This window comes from Heterocephalus glaber, unplaced genomic scaffold (genome assembly GCF_053883595.1).
Source record: "Heterocephalus glaber isolate CG9 unplaced genomic scaffold, H.glaber_assembly_v1.0 deba00000470, whole genome shotgun sequence".
NCBI classification, from domain to species: Eukaryota; Metazoa; Chordata; class Mammalia; order Rodentia; family Bathyergidae; genus Heterocephalus; species Heterocephalus glaber.
In genome coordinates, this window is record NW_028258145.1 from 6,424,679 (window position 1) to 6,441,842 (window position 17,164).

Genomic DNA, 17,164 nt, shown 5'->3' on the forward strand with positions numbered 1-17,164 from the left:
TGTGTTTTACCCTAACATTAACTTCAGTACAAACCACATAATGCATTACTTTTTCCTGTGCAGATTTGAGGCAGCACAGCAGCACCCTGCCCCTCCAGATGATGGTATGTGCTGTGTCCCCTGTCAGTGGGGTGAGCAGGATGTGAGGGACAGAGGGTCCATTGGGCACAGGCCATGGGGTTCTCTGAGCCAAGGTTTCAGGGCCACTTGGTCATGTCCCTGCCAGGAGGACACCTTCTCTGGTCTTTCTTCGTTTTGATGTTGCTTCTTCACCTCTTCTGCAGAAGGCAGGAATGCTTTTATTCACTGTGAGGTGAAAGGTTTCAGTTCTCAGTCAGCACAGGATGTCGTTGGTTGTAGTTGGATTAAGCCTTTCAAACTCTTCTCACTTAATAAAGTGTTGTTTGTTACAAAGCTGAAAGAAGAAGAATCTCTTGAAGGCCTGGGATTTTATTTATGGGCCAATTATAGAAAATCTTTGCTTTTACCAAAATCTTATGTCCCTGTGTGGTGTGTGGGTTCTTGGAAAAAACTACAATTCAAGTGACTTGGTTTTCTTCCCCCTTTAAATGGGAAAATTAACTGCTTTGTTATTATAAAATTTGATTTGTTATCGAGCCACCATTTAAACAGAAAAAGGAAGGTAGAGTGGTTTCCGCTCCTCTCAACAGATACGGTGTCCTGACTCTCACTCTAAAGCTGGCCCAAGTCAGCTGGTCAGCTCCCTGGCCTCTTGCTGCTCACAGGCAGACCCCAGTTCTTCAATGAAGGCACGAGGTGGTCAGGGCAGGTAGAATTCCAGGAACAGGGATGACTTTGTGGGAGTGGGATGGCATGTGCTTTCACAGTTTACTAGAAATCACGTGTGTTCTCTAGCATTAGGGTATCAGGCTGTGATAAGAGTGTGGTATTGTGATGCTTGAAATGATTTTGAGATACCTGTTAAAGGTTGTGCATTCAGGGGAAAGACTGGAGGGAATGGAAGAGAACCAGTAGCCTTGACATCTGGCCTTTTGAGCTTTTGTTAATTGGTTGCCAGCAAAATTACATTTCATAAACATTTACTAGGAGGATGAACTCACTTAGTATCATCTGTGACTAGATTTATCATCATGCTCCTTCAGTGTTTTGAAAACAAGATGTTAACATGTATGCAGCTTGGGCCTTTAAAGATGATCACTTAAATATAATTTTAGGACTGAGTTTCACAAAATATTACATTTCTGTTCATTCTGATTTTTTATGGAATAAAAATATTAATTAACACTTTGTGGTAGCGCCTGTGTAATGATTGGCAGTAGTTGGCCTTCCACCTAGCCTCATTCTTTTTTTTATTTTTTATTTTTTGGACCAGGGATTGAACTCAGGACCTTGTGTTTGCAAGGCAGGCGTGGTGCCACTGAGCTACATCCCCGGCCCTAGCCTCATTCTTGAAAAGAGGTATTCTCCTTGCCAGTCTGCATTGGGTTAACTTGTGACCCTCACCTGGGATTCTTGGAATTGTTGCAGTTGACTTGGAACCATCCCAATGGACAGTTCAGCTGCACAGACAACTGTCACTAGGTGGCACCAAACTGTGGCTTGGCTCCGGATGGAAGAAGTGGAAAATGTAGAGAAGACTCCAGTCTACCCTGCTGTTGTCGTTCTTTAAGCAGAAACAAAATCCCTGTGTAATTTACTGGATACCAAGATTGAAATACAATAGTTTGTGAACTCGTAATTGATGGTTGAAACCTAGCTGTTGGTGGTCCCAACACCAGGGTCCACAGGAAGCCAGCCTGGCTTCTGTGGGCCTCTCAAGTTTCTTTCGGTGTGGCATGGCAAGGCCAGGCAAGGGCTCGGTTAGGGTTAGAAGTCTGTTGACTCCAGGCATTGGGAGGACGGGATCCAGGTGCCCCTAGGCCTTGGCCTCTACTGGGCTGTGACCCCTGGTGGAGAGGACTGGGGGACACTGACTGCTCTGCATCTTGGCCACCAAGAATCCACTTAGAAACAAATTTCTCGTTTTTATTCCATGGAAAGGCAAGCTGTCTCCCTGGGCTTACAGTCAGACATCCTATTTTAGACAAACTTTGGGTTGAAGTTGCAGCTCTGACACCAAAAGGATATATCCAACGAAATTTGTTTAAGCTTGAGGAGCCTTGTTGAATATAGCAACAATTTTCTTGTGTGTCAACCTAGGAACACACCTACTGTGGAAATACTTCTCTCCACATGAATTCTTTTTCAGTTACAGGCTGTCATGACCTCCTTTAGGAAGGCCTGATGAGATTATTTTGTGCCTCTGTCCAAGAAAGGATAAGATAGAAAAGTTGTTGCCGTTTCCTCAGTTCTCTCCTACTATGTTTCATTCTCAGCATTAGAAGGGAAAGCAAGGAAGAATGAATCAAGGAGCCTGCCCTGGTTGATCTTCTTCTGCAGTCTTGATCAGCACTGTCTCCCCATGTGCTTTGCCTCACAAGCAGCTTGTCGGTCCTCATCTTTACCCCCGAGCGCAGGTGTTCAGGGGTGTGGGAAGTGGCACGCTCACCTCCCCTGCCCAAACCCATGCACACTGTCCCATTTCATCTTCATTATCTGTCCACACACACAGTGTTCATAAAATGGAGCGGGGTCCATCCACCTTTCTGTTGGTAGAGGGCGGTGCTTGTGAATGCCACCAACTTAGACCTCCGTTCTTAATACTTCTCCTTGACCTGGTACTTCCTCCTTGATGGAGCACCTGGGACCAGAATTACACCTGTCCTGGCTTTGACATTTTCCCAGCTGAAGACCTGATTCAGCAGAGACTCTGAATTGTGAGTTTCTCAAATGACAATGTGATAAGAATAGAAGCAGGGAGGAGGGAAGGAAGACAGTGCCAATGAAGCAGAATCCCCAAGCGGATGCGCCTGTCTGTCTGAGGTCCCCTCACTGAGCAAACAGGAAGAGGCCAAAGGGCCCTGGCCGGTCATGGGTTTTGAATCATTGCTGCTTCCTTTCAGTTTTTACATTTTATTAAACATCATTGTAAAGTAATACTGACTTTAGAATAGATAAGTGAATCCTGCTTCCTTGGAGTTAAGATTTTGGAGTGTCATGGTGTTGGGGAGACTTCACCCCTGCTAGGGGAGGTGCTCTGAGGACACAGGGAGAGTTGGAGGCTTGGGTGTGGTGGAGGCTCAGGTGTGGCAGCTGTGCCAGCAGCCTCCAGGACTCTCCACAGCTAGTGACCTGGCTTTGTCACACTTCATTTTGCTTATCATTTGAATGGGGAACTAGGATGTCCTATTGCTCTCTTTCTCCCCTCCTTTTTAAAGAGCTGGATGATGTTTGCAGGCATTTTCAGACTTTACAGCAGTACTTCAGGAATTTTTCATCAATCTTTATGCTTCAGCACCACACTGTACAGTGTAGGAGAACGAGTTCTGGGGGACAGCTGGCTCACCCCCATCAGAAACAGCAGCAGTGCCTGCCCCTAAAGAGGAGATGCTCTGTCTTCCCCAGAGCCTCAGGAGCCAGCTCCTGCATCATGTGTGGCCACTTCTTTTTGAGTGTATTTCTTGTGTTGAGTTTGGGGGAACCATTCAGATGGACTTGCAGAGTAGAGAAGGAAAGGTCATTGGAGAGATGTGAAGCTTGGCCTCTGAGAAGTTGCTTGTAAAGGTCTTTGTTTGCAAGCACTTCGCAGAGTCCTCACGCAAGCACTAGTGGCCTCTTGATTAGTCCCTGGAAAACCACTTGCTGATCACCTGCTGTGTACAGGCTGGGCAAGGGCTGGCAGTGAGAATTTAGAATGTGATAATTAGTGACTTGCCATCTGTTTCAGACTTTTCCCCTTGGAGAAATTCTTGCAGCTGGGTGAAGGGAAGGTGACTGTACTTCCTGTTGGCCTAAGGCAGTGTTGGTTCATACTTGCTGTGGCACACTTTTTATTAGTGTCCTGTTTGCACAGTAGATTCATATGGTTACCCAGTAAAGCGGGGCAGGAGGCAGGAGGACATCTGGGTCCCTTACCATTCCGTGTTTTTGTTGGGGGCTTTGCTGCTTGGGCTCCCCCACAGTGTTGGGCCAACCCTGTTACTTGTCCTGGAGATAATTGTGTGTCTTACTAGCTGCACAGGATGTGCCCCTCACTGTCCCATGGGATTCAGGGCGTCCTTGGTTTGGGAGGCTTACAGTTCTTCCTGGAGGGTGTGGGGCCCAGTGTTAGACACTCAAGTCTTTCTCACATTATTCCCATGGGGCCGTGTTGCGGGTATTCTGAATGTTTCATGGGGGAGCTTAAGATGCTCAGGCCCCACACCTGGGGATTTGATCCAGAAGATCTGGGTGAGGCCCAAATCATTTTGAGTTAAAGACACTTGGCTTTAACAACCCAGCTCTGTGTCTGCTGTGACAACAAACAGGCTATTGTCACTGAGGGGCTGCAGTGGAAGCAGGTTCTGGAGCACAGGCCTTCAGCTTTAAGTCACTGGAGCCTATGAGGAAAGTGCTGATTGAATCAGTGGTCAGCACTGAGCTCTGAAGCAGACACACAAGGCTCAGAGTCCGCCCTGCCTCTTCCTAGCTGTGGGAACTCAGACTGGTTTTCTGTCACCTGGAGCTTCCCCTTCCCCTCTGTGAAGTGGGCATGTTTTCATCTCTGTAATTCTTAGCGAGGACTTTCTGTATTATGTAGTGTTTGTACACTTGTGAAAGGTGCGGTAAACAGGTACTCACTGGAACACTTGTGGAGAGGGAGCACATAGTGTGGCCCTGGCTGCCCCTGCCTTGGCCGGGAGAGGTTTGTGGGGTGACGGGAAGGCAGGGACAGTTGTTGCCACTGCTTCTCATCCCAGTGGGAGGGAAGTGGCCAGGACTTTGCTTCTTCAGCACCACTCAGGTTGAGCAGCACTCCAAAACTCCCTTTTACTTTATTTACTTACCAAGTGTCTCACTGTGATTCTTATTGTGAGAAAGCAACAAGGAATATGTACAGCTTAAAAGAAATGATTATATGACAATGAGGAAAACTCAGCCTGCTTTTATAATATGATTTCTCATAGTTAGTTCATCCTGATTTTTAACAAAAGGTGCTTTGAGAAGGGAATTTTCTGTTTCAAAGGGTGAGCTCCCTATTTTCTATGGAAATATTTTTCAAGTCAAGACCTTTTTTTTTTTTTTTCATTTTGACCAAGTTTAAGTTTAGATGAGCACGACATGAGTTTGTATAAAAGGATTCTGACTTTTAAAACTTGAGCTGGTGGTATGAGTGGATTATTCCTGGTAAGGGAGGGTTTCCCCCTTTATCATCCACTCCCCTTTTAGTGGAGCAATAATGCAGTTATACGTAATGAATGAAATATCTCATGGATATTCAGCACAGGCAAATTCAGAGTTGTATATAGACTTGAATACCAGCGGGAAAACAAGCACTGCCCTCCTAGAACACCAAGAGAACAGTTATGTCCTCCAGACTCTGCCAGTGCCTGCAATGCAACAGCAGCAGCATTGTCGGTTCAGAAGCGGGATTATAATTACATTCAGAAACAGTTCAGGGAGATGCAAGCCTGCTTTGTTTGACTTTATATGAGGAGTGTAAATATATCCAGGTTCAAAAGCAGTGCTGTTTTGGAGTCCTGATGTGCTGGGAAAGAAGGGGCGGTTTGAAAGCCTTAACTGACAGTTGAGTTGGTAGTCAGCAGGAAGGGACCACGGGAGGGTCAGCAGCCCAGAAGGGGATCTGAATCCCTTGTACCACTTAATCCCTTGCTTTCTAATCTGTGTCTGAAACATTCAACTTTTTCATCTAAGCCAGTGAATGATACAGATTGACTTGGAGCGCTTTGCTGACATCTGAAGTGATATTTCAGTATTAGAATTATGGCTGTAATTCTCAAATTGACTGCATTGTGAAGCCACAAAGAAGAAATGTGGAGAAACTTCCTGGGGGAAGGGAGGGAATCCCACAGAATCTGTATTTTGTTTTTTGCTCTGGAGCAGTGGTTGCCTCACAGCAAATGCCTTTTTATGAAAATTCTCTAACTTTTCTGTGTCTGCTGCCTTCTGGAGTCTTGCTGTTGGGTTTCAGTGCTGTGGTGGCTCTGCCTACATGGCAGTAGGTGTGTAGCCATGGCTGCTGTCCCGGGGTCCAGGGCTGCTCGGAGCAGAGGCCCAGCCCAGTACTGATGGTCTTGCCGGAGCAACTTTGTCCCATTGGTCAATTAGAGGACCTTCTGTCTCATGTTGGATTAAGCTACCTTCAGGAGTGTTTACCGCTAATGTATCAAGGCAGTCATGTGGTTGAATTCCAGGTTGAGCACCACCAGATCAACCCATTACTCAGCTACTGAATGTAATGGCATATCTCTTAGATGCTATTAAACATTCCTTTGCTATTTTAAACTAAAATTGCTGAGTTTAAACTCAGTTGGGATTTTTTTTTGAGATGGGCCTCACTATGTAGTGTAGGCTAGCCTCGAACTCATGGTTCTTCTGCCTAAGCCTCCCAAGTGCTGGGATTACAGGTGTGGGCAACCACGCCTGGCTCAGTTGAGATTTTTAAGTGAGTGAAAGAGAAGGCAGTTGTCCATGGATAATACATGTTAGTGATAGCTGCCTGCAAAATGTGAAAGTTCTAGTGTTTTATATGTTGCTATTGATGAAACCTTTATCCTTCCTTGTTTTTTCTGGTGCTTTTACATTTGCGAGTCCTCCTCTTCTTCACGCTTGATTTGTTGTCTGGACCACAGGACTGTGGCCTCCATTGGAAAGGGCATCACCTGTTGTCCTTTCTTTCTTTTTTTTTTTTTGGTACCAGGGATTGAACTCAGGACCTTGTACTTTCGAGGCAGGCGGTGGCACCACTGAGCTAAATCCCCGGCCCCTGTTGTCCTTTCTGATGGACTTTCACCAGGTGTCTCTAAAAAGCAGCTGTCCTTTTCTCCTACCCGAGCCACTGCCCAACCAAGTCTGCCCTTCCCCATTTTGAAGGAATTGCTCCTAAATTCTTGTGGCAGTGTTTCTTGTCTTTGCAGCCTTTCACTATATGTCATTTCACTGTATGTCCATCCAGACTGTCTCCACTTCTCTGACACTGAGGGGATTTAGGGCACAATGAGCGATAGCACATCTAACTGGAACCCAGCTTGCTGCCTGCAACCCCCACACCCCAGCCTGTCAGGAACACAACTGTGAGTGACGGACCACAGACAGAGCCCAGATGACTAGCCTTCTCTTTGTACTGCCTGACATCATGTTCCCTGAGGCTCTCAGCTTAATTGCAAGGACTGGATTGTAATTGATGTTCATCATGATTTCCCTCCCCATCCAGAAAAGCACCTTTAGTGTACTCAGGAATTCATGGTTTGGAAAGATTTCCATCCATATTGGCCCCTTTAAAAAAAGATATGGTGCAGAATCTTATGTTGAATTATCTGGTAACTCTGCTGTGCAAAATGGTGGCTCAATTACTGGGAAATGAGTGGTGCAGCATTGTGCAAAGTCTTTACCATTGTGTAAAGCCTTACCATGTGGTAAGAGTGTTATTCTCATCTACACAACAGAGTTTTCTCTAAAGGGAATGCTGTTCTAGATAAGGTAGCTCCCTCCTAAGGAAGCTATACGTCTATATTTTGGCTTTTCACTTTAAACTCTTGCGCAAATAGAAGCACTGTTTTTGTGAAACCACAAGTCCTCTGATCTCATGGCACTTCTGTGTTCCTGTGGTATCTTTGTCTACTGCTCATCCACAGCCATGACTGTGGAAAGGGAGAGAAGTGGGTGGGCATCTGTTGACTGTCCCTGGAAGTACTAGTTACAGGAATGAGATATTCAAATACTTGGCCTCTGTGCTGGAGGTCACTGAGGTCCCTGGGCTTGCGTTGCCTTCTTCCTGCCCTCTGGTAGGGAGGGGCTCAGAAGCCAAGCTGTCCCTGAGTGCTTGGCAATGTCTCCCTTCTGAGTTAAAGACACTCAGATCCTTATCTTAGCCTCAGAGTGCTGTCTGGGTAATAATGTCCTCCCCTGTTGATAATTTTGGATATTTCACAGACACTTCCTGGAAAAGAGCACTCATGAGGGAGGCTTGTGGTTTTGGGGTTCACCGTGCAGAACCAGTCAAGCTGGTCTTTGACTTTGGGGCGGATGGAAAGAGTGGTCAGCAGATTGCCCAGTGCTGAACTCATGCCACTAACCACACAGCCCCCAGGTTTCATCTTTGCTATGAAAATCAGGAAACACCAAAAGGGGAGTGGATAGGAGTTTTCAGGTTGAACCGTGAGCAGTGTGGTGAGATGTGCTGGGGAGAGAATGCCAGGCGTGTGTTGTTCTTGCTCTAGGTTTATTTCTGCGCCTGTAAAATCATCTATTTTGTTGACAAGCTTCACCTTTCCTTTGAGCTCTTGAATTCCTCTAAGTTATGTGTTTTTATGGAACATGTAATTGACATTTGTTAGAATTTACACATTAGGAATCTTGACCTTCACACACCAAACCCCCAGTGAAGACCATACATAGCATATATCATCATAATTAATACACTACATAGTCTGAAAGCAGTATGAGAGCTTGAGTTTGGCCCCTTTCATCAGCCCTGGAGAAGTGATTCCCCACAACTCACAGAACCTGAGAGATCACTAGTTACTGGTTTAAAAAGTCACGGACTTTTGCACCTAACTTAAAACAGCTCTCCTGTTGGGGTGTGGATGAGTTACTGAACTTGACTTGCTCCCGCCCCCATAAGCTTCTTAATTCCAAAGTGTGAACACTCTAACAGAATGCCACTGAAAAGTCAAACGACAAAGATGAAGACACAGAACTTCCCAGATGGGGCTGGCTCTCCTTTCCTGACAGGCACTGCACTCAGGGTGGAATCCCTTCCAGCTCTGTGGAGGACACCGGCACCTTCCTGTTCAGGCACAGCACATTGACAGGCTCTTCTTGTCCTTGCTTGCCCACACATGGGTGATGCAGTTTGCTGACATATCTGGACCTGAGTGAATCATTGTGCCCTCCCCCTTTCTCCGGCTTGTTCCTGCTTGCCTGTCCCCTCCTGGGATTTGGGAAGGATATTTTGCAGCTCAAATCTTGAGGGATCTGTGCCCTGTTCTTTGCTGGTCTTCAGATATCTCCCCGAGAGGCCCCTTTGCCCTTCTTGTCAAAACAGAGTAGTTGCTCACACTGTCATGTTTCTATTATAGGGCACGCACGGTGTTTTCTCCATGTGATGCTGTGTGTGTGTTTGTGTGTGTGTGTGTGTGTGTGTATGTGTCTGTGTGTGCATGCACATTTAAACACTCCTCTAAATCACAAAACTCCTTGAAGGCAGTTGCCCTGTGTAATCCCCTGTCAAGGTAGAGCAGGTCCTGGGGTCTTGGGAACATAGTCATTCTTCAGCTCATTGACATTTGCTTTAATAGGTTTTGCTGTTAAGCCAACTGTAAAGTCAGTTTGGGGCAGTTAATTTCAGAAGTTCTTCCCCCACCCCTTTCATTGTTGGGGATTGAACCTAGGGCTTTTGCACAGACAAGACAAGGCTTCAGAAGTTCTTGTTTCAGATTAAACACAGCAGAAATAAAGTGACATTTTGATCTCTGGTATTTATGGAAGGAAAGTTTATCAGAGATAAATGTGAGCACAAATGGAAGCCTGTCATCAGTTTCAGAGAGCTGTGGTCAGGTGGCAAGGAATGTGTCCTGAACACATGCTTTCCGGTTCCCCAAGGAATCTCTGTAGTATAGGACGTTCAGTCCAGCGATGAAAAATGTGTTTTAGGTTTTGGTCACCATGTTGCCATGTTTGATTATAATCAATGAAAGCATTTGTTTGTAGCATAGTGTACTTGGCAGTGGTAATTGTGGTCATGTCTGTTTTATAGTGCATGGCCTAGAATAAGGAACAAGTTTAGGTTAATCTAACCTCCCTAAGCTTTAGTTATGAGGATAACTTGCATTGCATTGTTCACCAAGTGTCTAAGTGCTGGGCAGGGCTGTCCTGGTCTCTGCTCTCCCCTGTCCAGGGACTGTCAAGGTCTCTGCAGCCCAGCTGGGCTTTATACTGTGAACACGCATGCCTTTGGGCTCTTGAGGAAAGAAAAGCTTCGTTATTCCTAAATTATGTGTCACACAGGGCCATAAGCATACTGGAACTTCCTTCTTCGATAGTCTGTTAGTTCTCTCAGGCTGAATGACCCCTCACCCTCTGTAAAGATGGGCAGGATCTAAGAAGGCCAGCTTAGGTAAAGCTGTGTGGACAGAATCGCTGCCAGATCACAGTGTACTTTCCTGAGAAGGCACAAAGTGGTGGCACCATTCAATGAGGGAATGTTGTAGGATGAGTGGTAGAATTTGTTGTTGGGACAGTTGGTATGGCACAGCTCAGGGTCTCTGTTTTTAGGATGGATTCCCAACTTTAAGGGTTCTTTCACTAATGTTGGGTTCATGTGCACCTCTTCCAAATTCCCTCTTAATGTGAACAAGACCCCCAGAAGTTGCCTCTCACTGGGCATATGTAGTCATCAGCTATATTTTAATATACTTACAGGGCTGAGGCAAAGATATCCTACAACATGAACTGTGACTTAGCTACCTGGCACTTAGTTCTAGTAGGTGATTTCAGAAGCTAGGAAACATCTCCATCTTCTTGGTTGGTTTGTTTTTTGCCCTGGAGATTTAAAAGCTTCCCTTGAAGGCTCTTTCCTCTGCCTCTAGGCTCCTATCTGTGGGCCAGGAACAGACTTCATTGAGGCAGACAGACAGGCTGCCACAGTGCCCTGCAATTTAAAACCATGTGGCATGATTTTTCTTGGACCATGTGTTCTAAATGCATTGCATATTTGCAAGTGCAAGGTGGCAATTTTGACTTGGTTAGGACAAAGGAGAGTTGAAAAATAGGCCAGTTTCTTTAGCTTGAACTTCTGCCAACAATAGTTTTCTTCTTAAAAAAGAAACATTCATTTTCCTAAAACTTAAAAACTAAAAATGAGTCAAAAGCCACTAAGGTTGCTCAGCAGAGGGGGGTGATTGTGGTTACTGTGAGACAGACTTGGATGAAATGATACTAGTGGAGAGAAAATTTTAAATCTTGATCATTTTATGTCTAAAGTGTAGAATGAAAATAATTCAAGCCGTTTCTTTAAAAACAAAACATTTTGATAGTAGGGATTTGACGAGTTGCAAGGAACAGTGGGGGGGTCATTTTATTATATAATCGTCATGGAAGGGATGCTGCTGCTACTCTACCTTGAGCTCATAACTTAATAATAAAATCTGTTGGATTTTTTCATCTGTAGAACAGGTTAATGACCTGCTTTGGTGCCTTCCTAGGGTTTTCCAGGACCAGTTGAGAAAATACATGTGAATAGTATTCTGGAGCTTCTCATTATTAAATGTCTTATAAATGCATTAATGTTTACATGGTGCACCACAAGTAAAGCAAGTGTCAAGCCTTTAATCCCTGCCATCTGGCATTTCAGAGCCCTAGACAGGATACCTTGTCTGTAGGTAACAGGACAAGAATAGAGTTCATAAATGGGTCCTAGGTATGCGTATTTAATATGACAAAGTATTTGACAATGGATGACACAAAGGAAAGACAGACTCTTAATATTAAGTTCAGAATCCTTCCCTGTATAAGTTAGATGTGTTCATTGACATAGCACACCAGATTTGGAATCCTGTGACAAATTGTGATCATGTTATTCAAGGTAGGAAGAAACATTGTGGAGGTTAAAATGAGATGATGTAGTGGAGGTATAGCCTCAGACTCAGTGAATAACCCCTTTTCCTGTATCCTTAGATCCCTAGCACAGTGCAGTGCATTTTTTCTTTGACTGCTCTCTCAGTAGCAGTCCAGAGGAAGGCCAGCTGTCAGATCCCAGGGACTCTGAGAGGATCCTGAGGAGGCATGGTATCCCCTACCACCACCCCCACCCCCCCAGGTTGTATTCCACTCTTGGTGGCGGGGATCAGTACAATCTCTCAGTATTCTCTTGGCTCGTGCTGAGTAAATAACAGATTCCTGACCTTTGGAAAACTCTGCTGTAGCCTCCTTACTGCACAGTTGACGTACATATTAATGCTGAGCACTTTCAGCTCCAGCTTCAGTTTTTCCCTTAGGTTTTCTGTTGGCTACTTTTGTTCCTTGTCACAAAGATGGCCCATCTCACAAAGATGGCCCATCTCAGCAGATAGGCTGTTACTTGTTTTAAATTAGGCGGTTTGCTTTTTTAAAAACTTAGAGAAATATATTGGATTAGTATCCCTACCTCCTCTAAGACTGGTCTTGCCTTTCAGAAGTTAGGCATAGTCCTCAATTGCTAGGTCCCAGATAGTTGCACCCTGGATTAGGGAGAAGAGGACAGGGATAAGTGGGCCTCTGCTGGGATGGATGTGGAGGTCTTGCTTGTGCAGGCGTGATGGCCAGGGCTTTCCATGCTTCCTGTATGGGCACCTGGCATCTGAACACACCAGGTCCCACTGCAACCTGAGGAAGCTCAGAAAAGTTAAGCAGCTTTCCCAAGGACATGTAGTGATGGGCAGAGGAGGAATGGGAGCCCAGAGCTGCCTGGATCCCATATTCTTTTTTTTTTCCCCTTCCAATATCTCTTCTCCTTAGAATAGAAGAAGCAGAATTCTTAGAAGATTTCCTAATTTAAATTTAAAATGGAGCTAGTTTGGAGACCTAGGATGTGTTAATGAAGATTAGTGCCTTTGCATGGTCTGGCCTTAGTCACAGAAATAATTGATTCTGTATTAGGTCTTGATTTATAATCCCTTAGTCGGGAAAACTTACATTCTATATAAAGCAAATGCTGAGTGAATTCACAAATCTCAGCTTTTATGCCATTGTCAAACTGCTAGGTCCCGAGAATACACATTTGTGGTCTTGAATTGAACCATGGAAGGAAGATCAGGTCATTTTCTGGTTGCTCTTGAAGGCTTTGTTTATTTATTTATTTATTTTTGGTACTGGGGATCGAACTCTGGACCTTGCGCTTTCGAGGCAGGTGGCAGAACCACTGAGCTAAATCCCCAGCCCATGAAGGCTTTGTTTATGTTGCGTTGTTTGAGGAAGAAAAAAGATACCACTAAATAAACATCTGGAGAGGATTTTTATAGACCTGTGGATTTTCTTGACCTTAGGGACTTTAAGTCTTAACCATGTCAGACACTAAGGAACCAATACCCCCTTTCCCACCCCAGCACAGCACAACAGAGCACGGCACAGCACATCTGTCTTCTCACAAAGAGAGGGCTCCAGGACAACTCTGACACTTTGCCACCCAGAGACCAGCTGTCAGTGGGCTTTGGTAATTTGGAAATAGGCCCATTTCAGGAAGACCAGGAGGTTTGAGGGCCGATGGGATGCCTAGAAGCTCATCTTTGTGCCCCTTACCTGGAAAAGTGTCAGAGGATTACTTCGTACTTGTTAAGGCTTGTGTCAAAGCCTCATGCAGTCATACAGGTGGGGCTTTTTCAGAGGTGGCTGGATCTAGAGTACGTGGCTGATTCATGGTGCAATGCTAGGATTAAGGGTGTGTGATTACTGAATCAGTCCATTGATTGGGTTGGCACTGCCCTAATTCTGGTAGCCTGGATATAATATAAGGGACAGAGAGAGGCTTGTCTTGTCCCTTGCTTGCTTGCTTTGCTACCTTTTGTCTGCCATGAACTGTTTCTCTGTGATGCCCCTCTGCCATGTGCCACACTGCCTGGGGGCCATACAATTATGGACTGAAACCTCTACAAACTATGAGCTAAATAAACTTTTCCTCCTACAACTTTGGGTGTTGGGTATTTTGTTTCAGCAATGAGAGCGAAGTAACTAAGACACTACTATATTTGTATTCCATTCTCTCTTCTTGGGTTCAAGAAAATCAGAATTTGGCTTCATGGTTGTGTGGCCAGCCACAGTCATAGGAGCTGTCATGGATTGAAGGGAGCAAGGTCCATCTAAACTCCTGGTTGTGCTTGACCACCAACCACATGCCTATTTGCATCCCAGTTAGTACATACAACAACCCTAAGAAATGGCTGCCACCTTTGCCTGCCATTACAGAGGAGGCCCAAGATGCACCAGTCTGAGAGTTGTTAGGTCACAGTGACTGAGTGTACTAGTCATGCAGTATCATTTACTTGGGGTTGCTTTGTCTATGTTGCAACTTGAGTTCCCACACAAGCTTTTCAGAATAAACAGACTTTTTTTCCAGGTTTGAAATTGTAAGGTCACTCTTCATCATGAGACCACAAGAGAGACAGACTCTTTGAAAAGACATGGATATTCTTTCTGTTTGGCATTTGCAGAAGGAGCATTTCTACTAAGTCCCTAAGTAGGTCATAGTCAGATATCTGGGTAGCTCTTAGTTGCTGGCCTGAGACATGACCAGAGGGCATTGGAGAGGGGAACAACACTAACAGTAGAAACCAAACCACCACTGTTCATCTGGGTGTGAGAATGATACTAATTTGTTTGAAATATCTAGTGATATAAGTGGGTTACAAAGTTTTAGGTTCTAGGTCAGGACTTACGGGATAGCCACAGGAAAAAAAGTTAGCTTCCCTCAGTCTTTCAGTGTACTTCAGTATACATTGATCCCTAAACTCTTTACCTTGGGATTGCCAGACAGTTTCAAAGAAGATTCAGTATAACGGTTGTAAATTCAAGGCATGAGTGCTGGGGAGTCCATCAGGGCAAAATTGCAGTTACCCATTTTTTGACATAAAAATAGTTTTTCTTTAATGTGCAATTTTAAGGAAATAAATTTTAAGGTCAGTCTGCTGTGTAGATGAACACATTTTAAGTTTTTTGGAGATGATATGTAAATTAAACCCGTGAAAGAAGGAAGGAGTTGATGGCTTATCAAATCTGTTTGTTCTAATTGTCGTGTTTTAAAAGTGTGGTTCATTTATATTACAAGATATTGTTGTGTTGGAGAGCACAGAATTTCATCACCACCCTTGGTTGATAAGAGGAAAGCCTAGAAGAGAGACGATTTATTGGAAATCTTAACTATGTTCTAATGATCTTGCAAAACATCTTTGCTGACTGATCTCCTTTTCTCTGGTTTTCAGGGCCGACATGTTAAAACGGGTCAGCTGGCAGCCATCAAAGTTATGGATGTCACCGAGGTAAGGTGGGATCACACATTTTTAAAGAAATCCTTACATAAAAGGACCCCTACTCCCACCCCAGTAATGTGAGAGCATTGTTCTGCTTGGAGAATCTGATCCCAGGAACAAACAGCCCCCAGGTGATGTTGTGGGTTAGTAGGTCCAAGAGCAGACTAGGTGACTTAAACTGTTGCAGATGGTCCTCAAGTAACCAAGACTCAGTAGCATTTGGTTTAAATACCCCCCGCCCCCCGAAATCCACATCTAAGTGATGTCATCCTTGGCCAGCATAATGGGCCATAATTGGAAACAGCTTGTCTAATGGAAAGAAGGGAGCTTGGAGGTCACATGAGTAGGGAAGATGAGGGGTGTGGGGTGGGGGACAGTTTCTCTAAGGTATTAGGCCACATTTGTGCCATTTCTTTTATTTTTAACATTAGGGAATAAAAAAGACCCAGCCAAGTTCCCAGAGGTTGAAAAACAGAAACATCTGCTAGAATGCTGAGCAGCTTGTTGGCAAAATTTAGTAGCAAAAAATAGTTCTTGAAATGGTCGCATGAGGATTTACTGTACAGCTTTAGATGGGAAAGAGAAGTTAAACCAGGCAAAAAAGTAAATCTGTGTGGATTTATGTACCTATATACATGATGCCACATTTAAATTTTAAAAAACCATTGATTATAAAGAGCTAAATCTTACTTAAATTATTTTTGTAGGAAATTTATGTTTTCATAGTTGCTTGCCTAATTATGAATAGGGTTCAACATTGTTATTTCACAGATTCTGGAAAGTGTTGCCCAGCAGCTTTATGAATTTGGAGTGCCTTTTATTCAAGCCGTGGTTTCCCCAAATCTGGGTCTACTGAGGGAAATAATGCTAACCTTCCTTCAGGAGTGCCATTCAGTGGCGCACAGAGGTGTCCCTGTGTCCTCTGCTGGTCTCTGATAGCATGGTCAGCTGAGTGCAAGTGATTGTCAGTTGGAACCAGAAAACATTGTTGTCTTTGGACCACAGGACAACTAGTAGATCCTTAATAAAAATATTCAAGGATGAGGCATTTTATAAGGTGTTGGTGCTCTTTTCTCTGTCAGAGAGGATACGAGAGGCTTTTAAAATGGAGAAACTACTGCTTCTTGGTTGAATGTGCAGAAGAGTATGGCATTGGGTTCTGCTGCTTAGCGTGGAGCATGTGTTCAGGGCGGTGCTGCAGCCAAAGTTCTCAGTACCTCAGGTGAGGTCATTCACAGAGTGCCCTGCGAGCTGCACTCGAGCAGTGGTCTGTCCTGCTGTGTGGTGTGGGGACATGGTGTCACTGGAGACCACAGTCTCCAAAGATTTATTAGCACAGTTGTTGTTTACAGCAGACTTGTGGGTTGCATTTTAAGTGTAAGCTCTGAGATTTTATAAACAGTTTCTTGCTGGTCTCCTGACAGGAGCTGTGGCCAGCAGAGGACTGCTGGCTTGCACTTCCTGGGGAGTTCCCAGGGCTGGCTTTCTGTGCAGAGGCCACCTGCCCTCAGCCTGGCTCTGCGGTTGAGGCATGGCACGTGGTCACTGCAGATGAGCGTGCACAGTACAGGGAAGAGTGGAGAGGTATGAGGTCCTTCTACTCCTGCCAATTTAGAGCCCTGTTCTTGGTGCTGTGCTCTTTGCTTTCAGCCAGGTCTCTGAGCATAGATATAAAGCAATGCACGTGTGAATGTGGAGCAGATGCTATGTCTCCCACTTTATTTTTCTTTCATTGGTGGTGCTGAGGCTCAGTCCCAGGATGTGTGCATGTCAGCCAGGTGAAGGCTGTCCTACTGAGCTCTAGGCCCAGTTTCAAATTCCACTTCTGTGGAGTTGCATACAGAAGATATTTTCTTGCCTGAAAAACAAGGCAGTTTTGAACAAATGCAAGATAGAAATGTTTTCACCTTTAAAAATAATTAGTGCAAAACCCACGTGTTCAGGTAAAATGAAAACCAGATGGTGGGTCTTAAAAAAAAAAAAAAAGAGCCCAATCAACCATTTGTTATATTTGCCTGTCACTCACACTTCTTCTGTGTGAGTCTCACTCAGTGTCTGCCACTGTAGTCCATGCTTAGGGAGGA

At 44.7% G+C, this 17,164-nt stretch overlaps 1 protein-coding gene across 41 annotated transcripts in view; it reads left to right on the forward strand.

Annotated features, from left to right (window-relative positions):
- Positions 1-17,164, forward strand: part of Map4k4 (mitogen-activated protein kinase kinase kinase kinase 4) — a 163,572-nt gene that overhangs the window by 57,294 nt on the left and 89,114 nt on the right. For all 41 annotated transcript variants that reach the window (XM_087203791.1, XM_087203734.1, XM_087203737.1 and 38 more), the window contains one exon: positions 15,033-15,089. In XM_087203791.1, the coding sequence (XP_087059917.1) occupies positions 15,033-15,089 (57 nt within the window). The remainder of the gene's footprint in view (positions 1-15,032; positions 15,090-17,164) is intronic.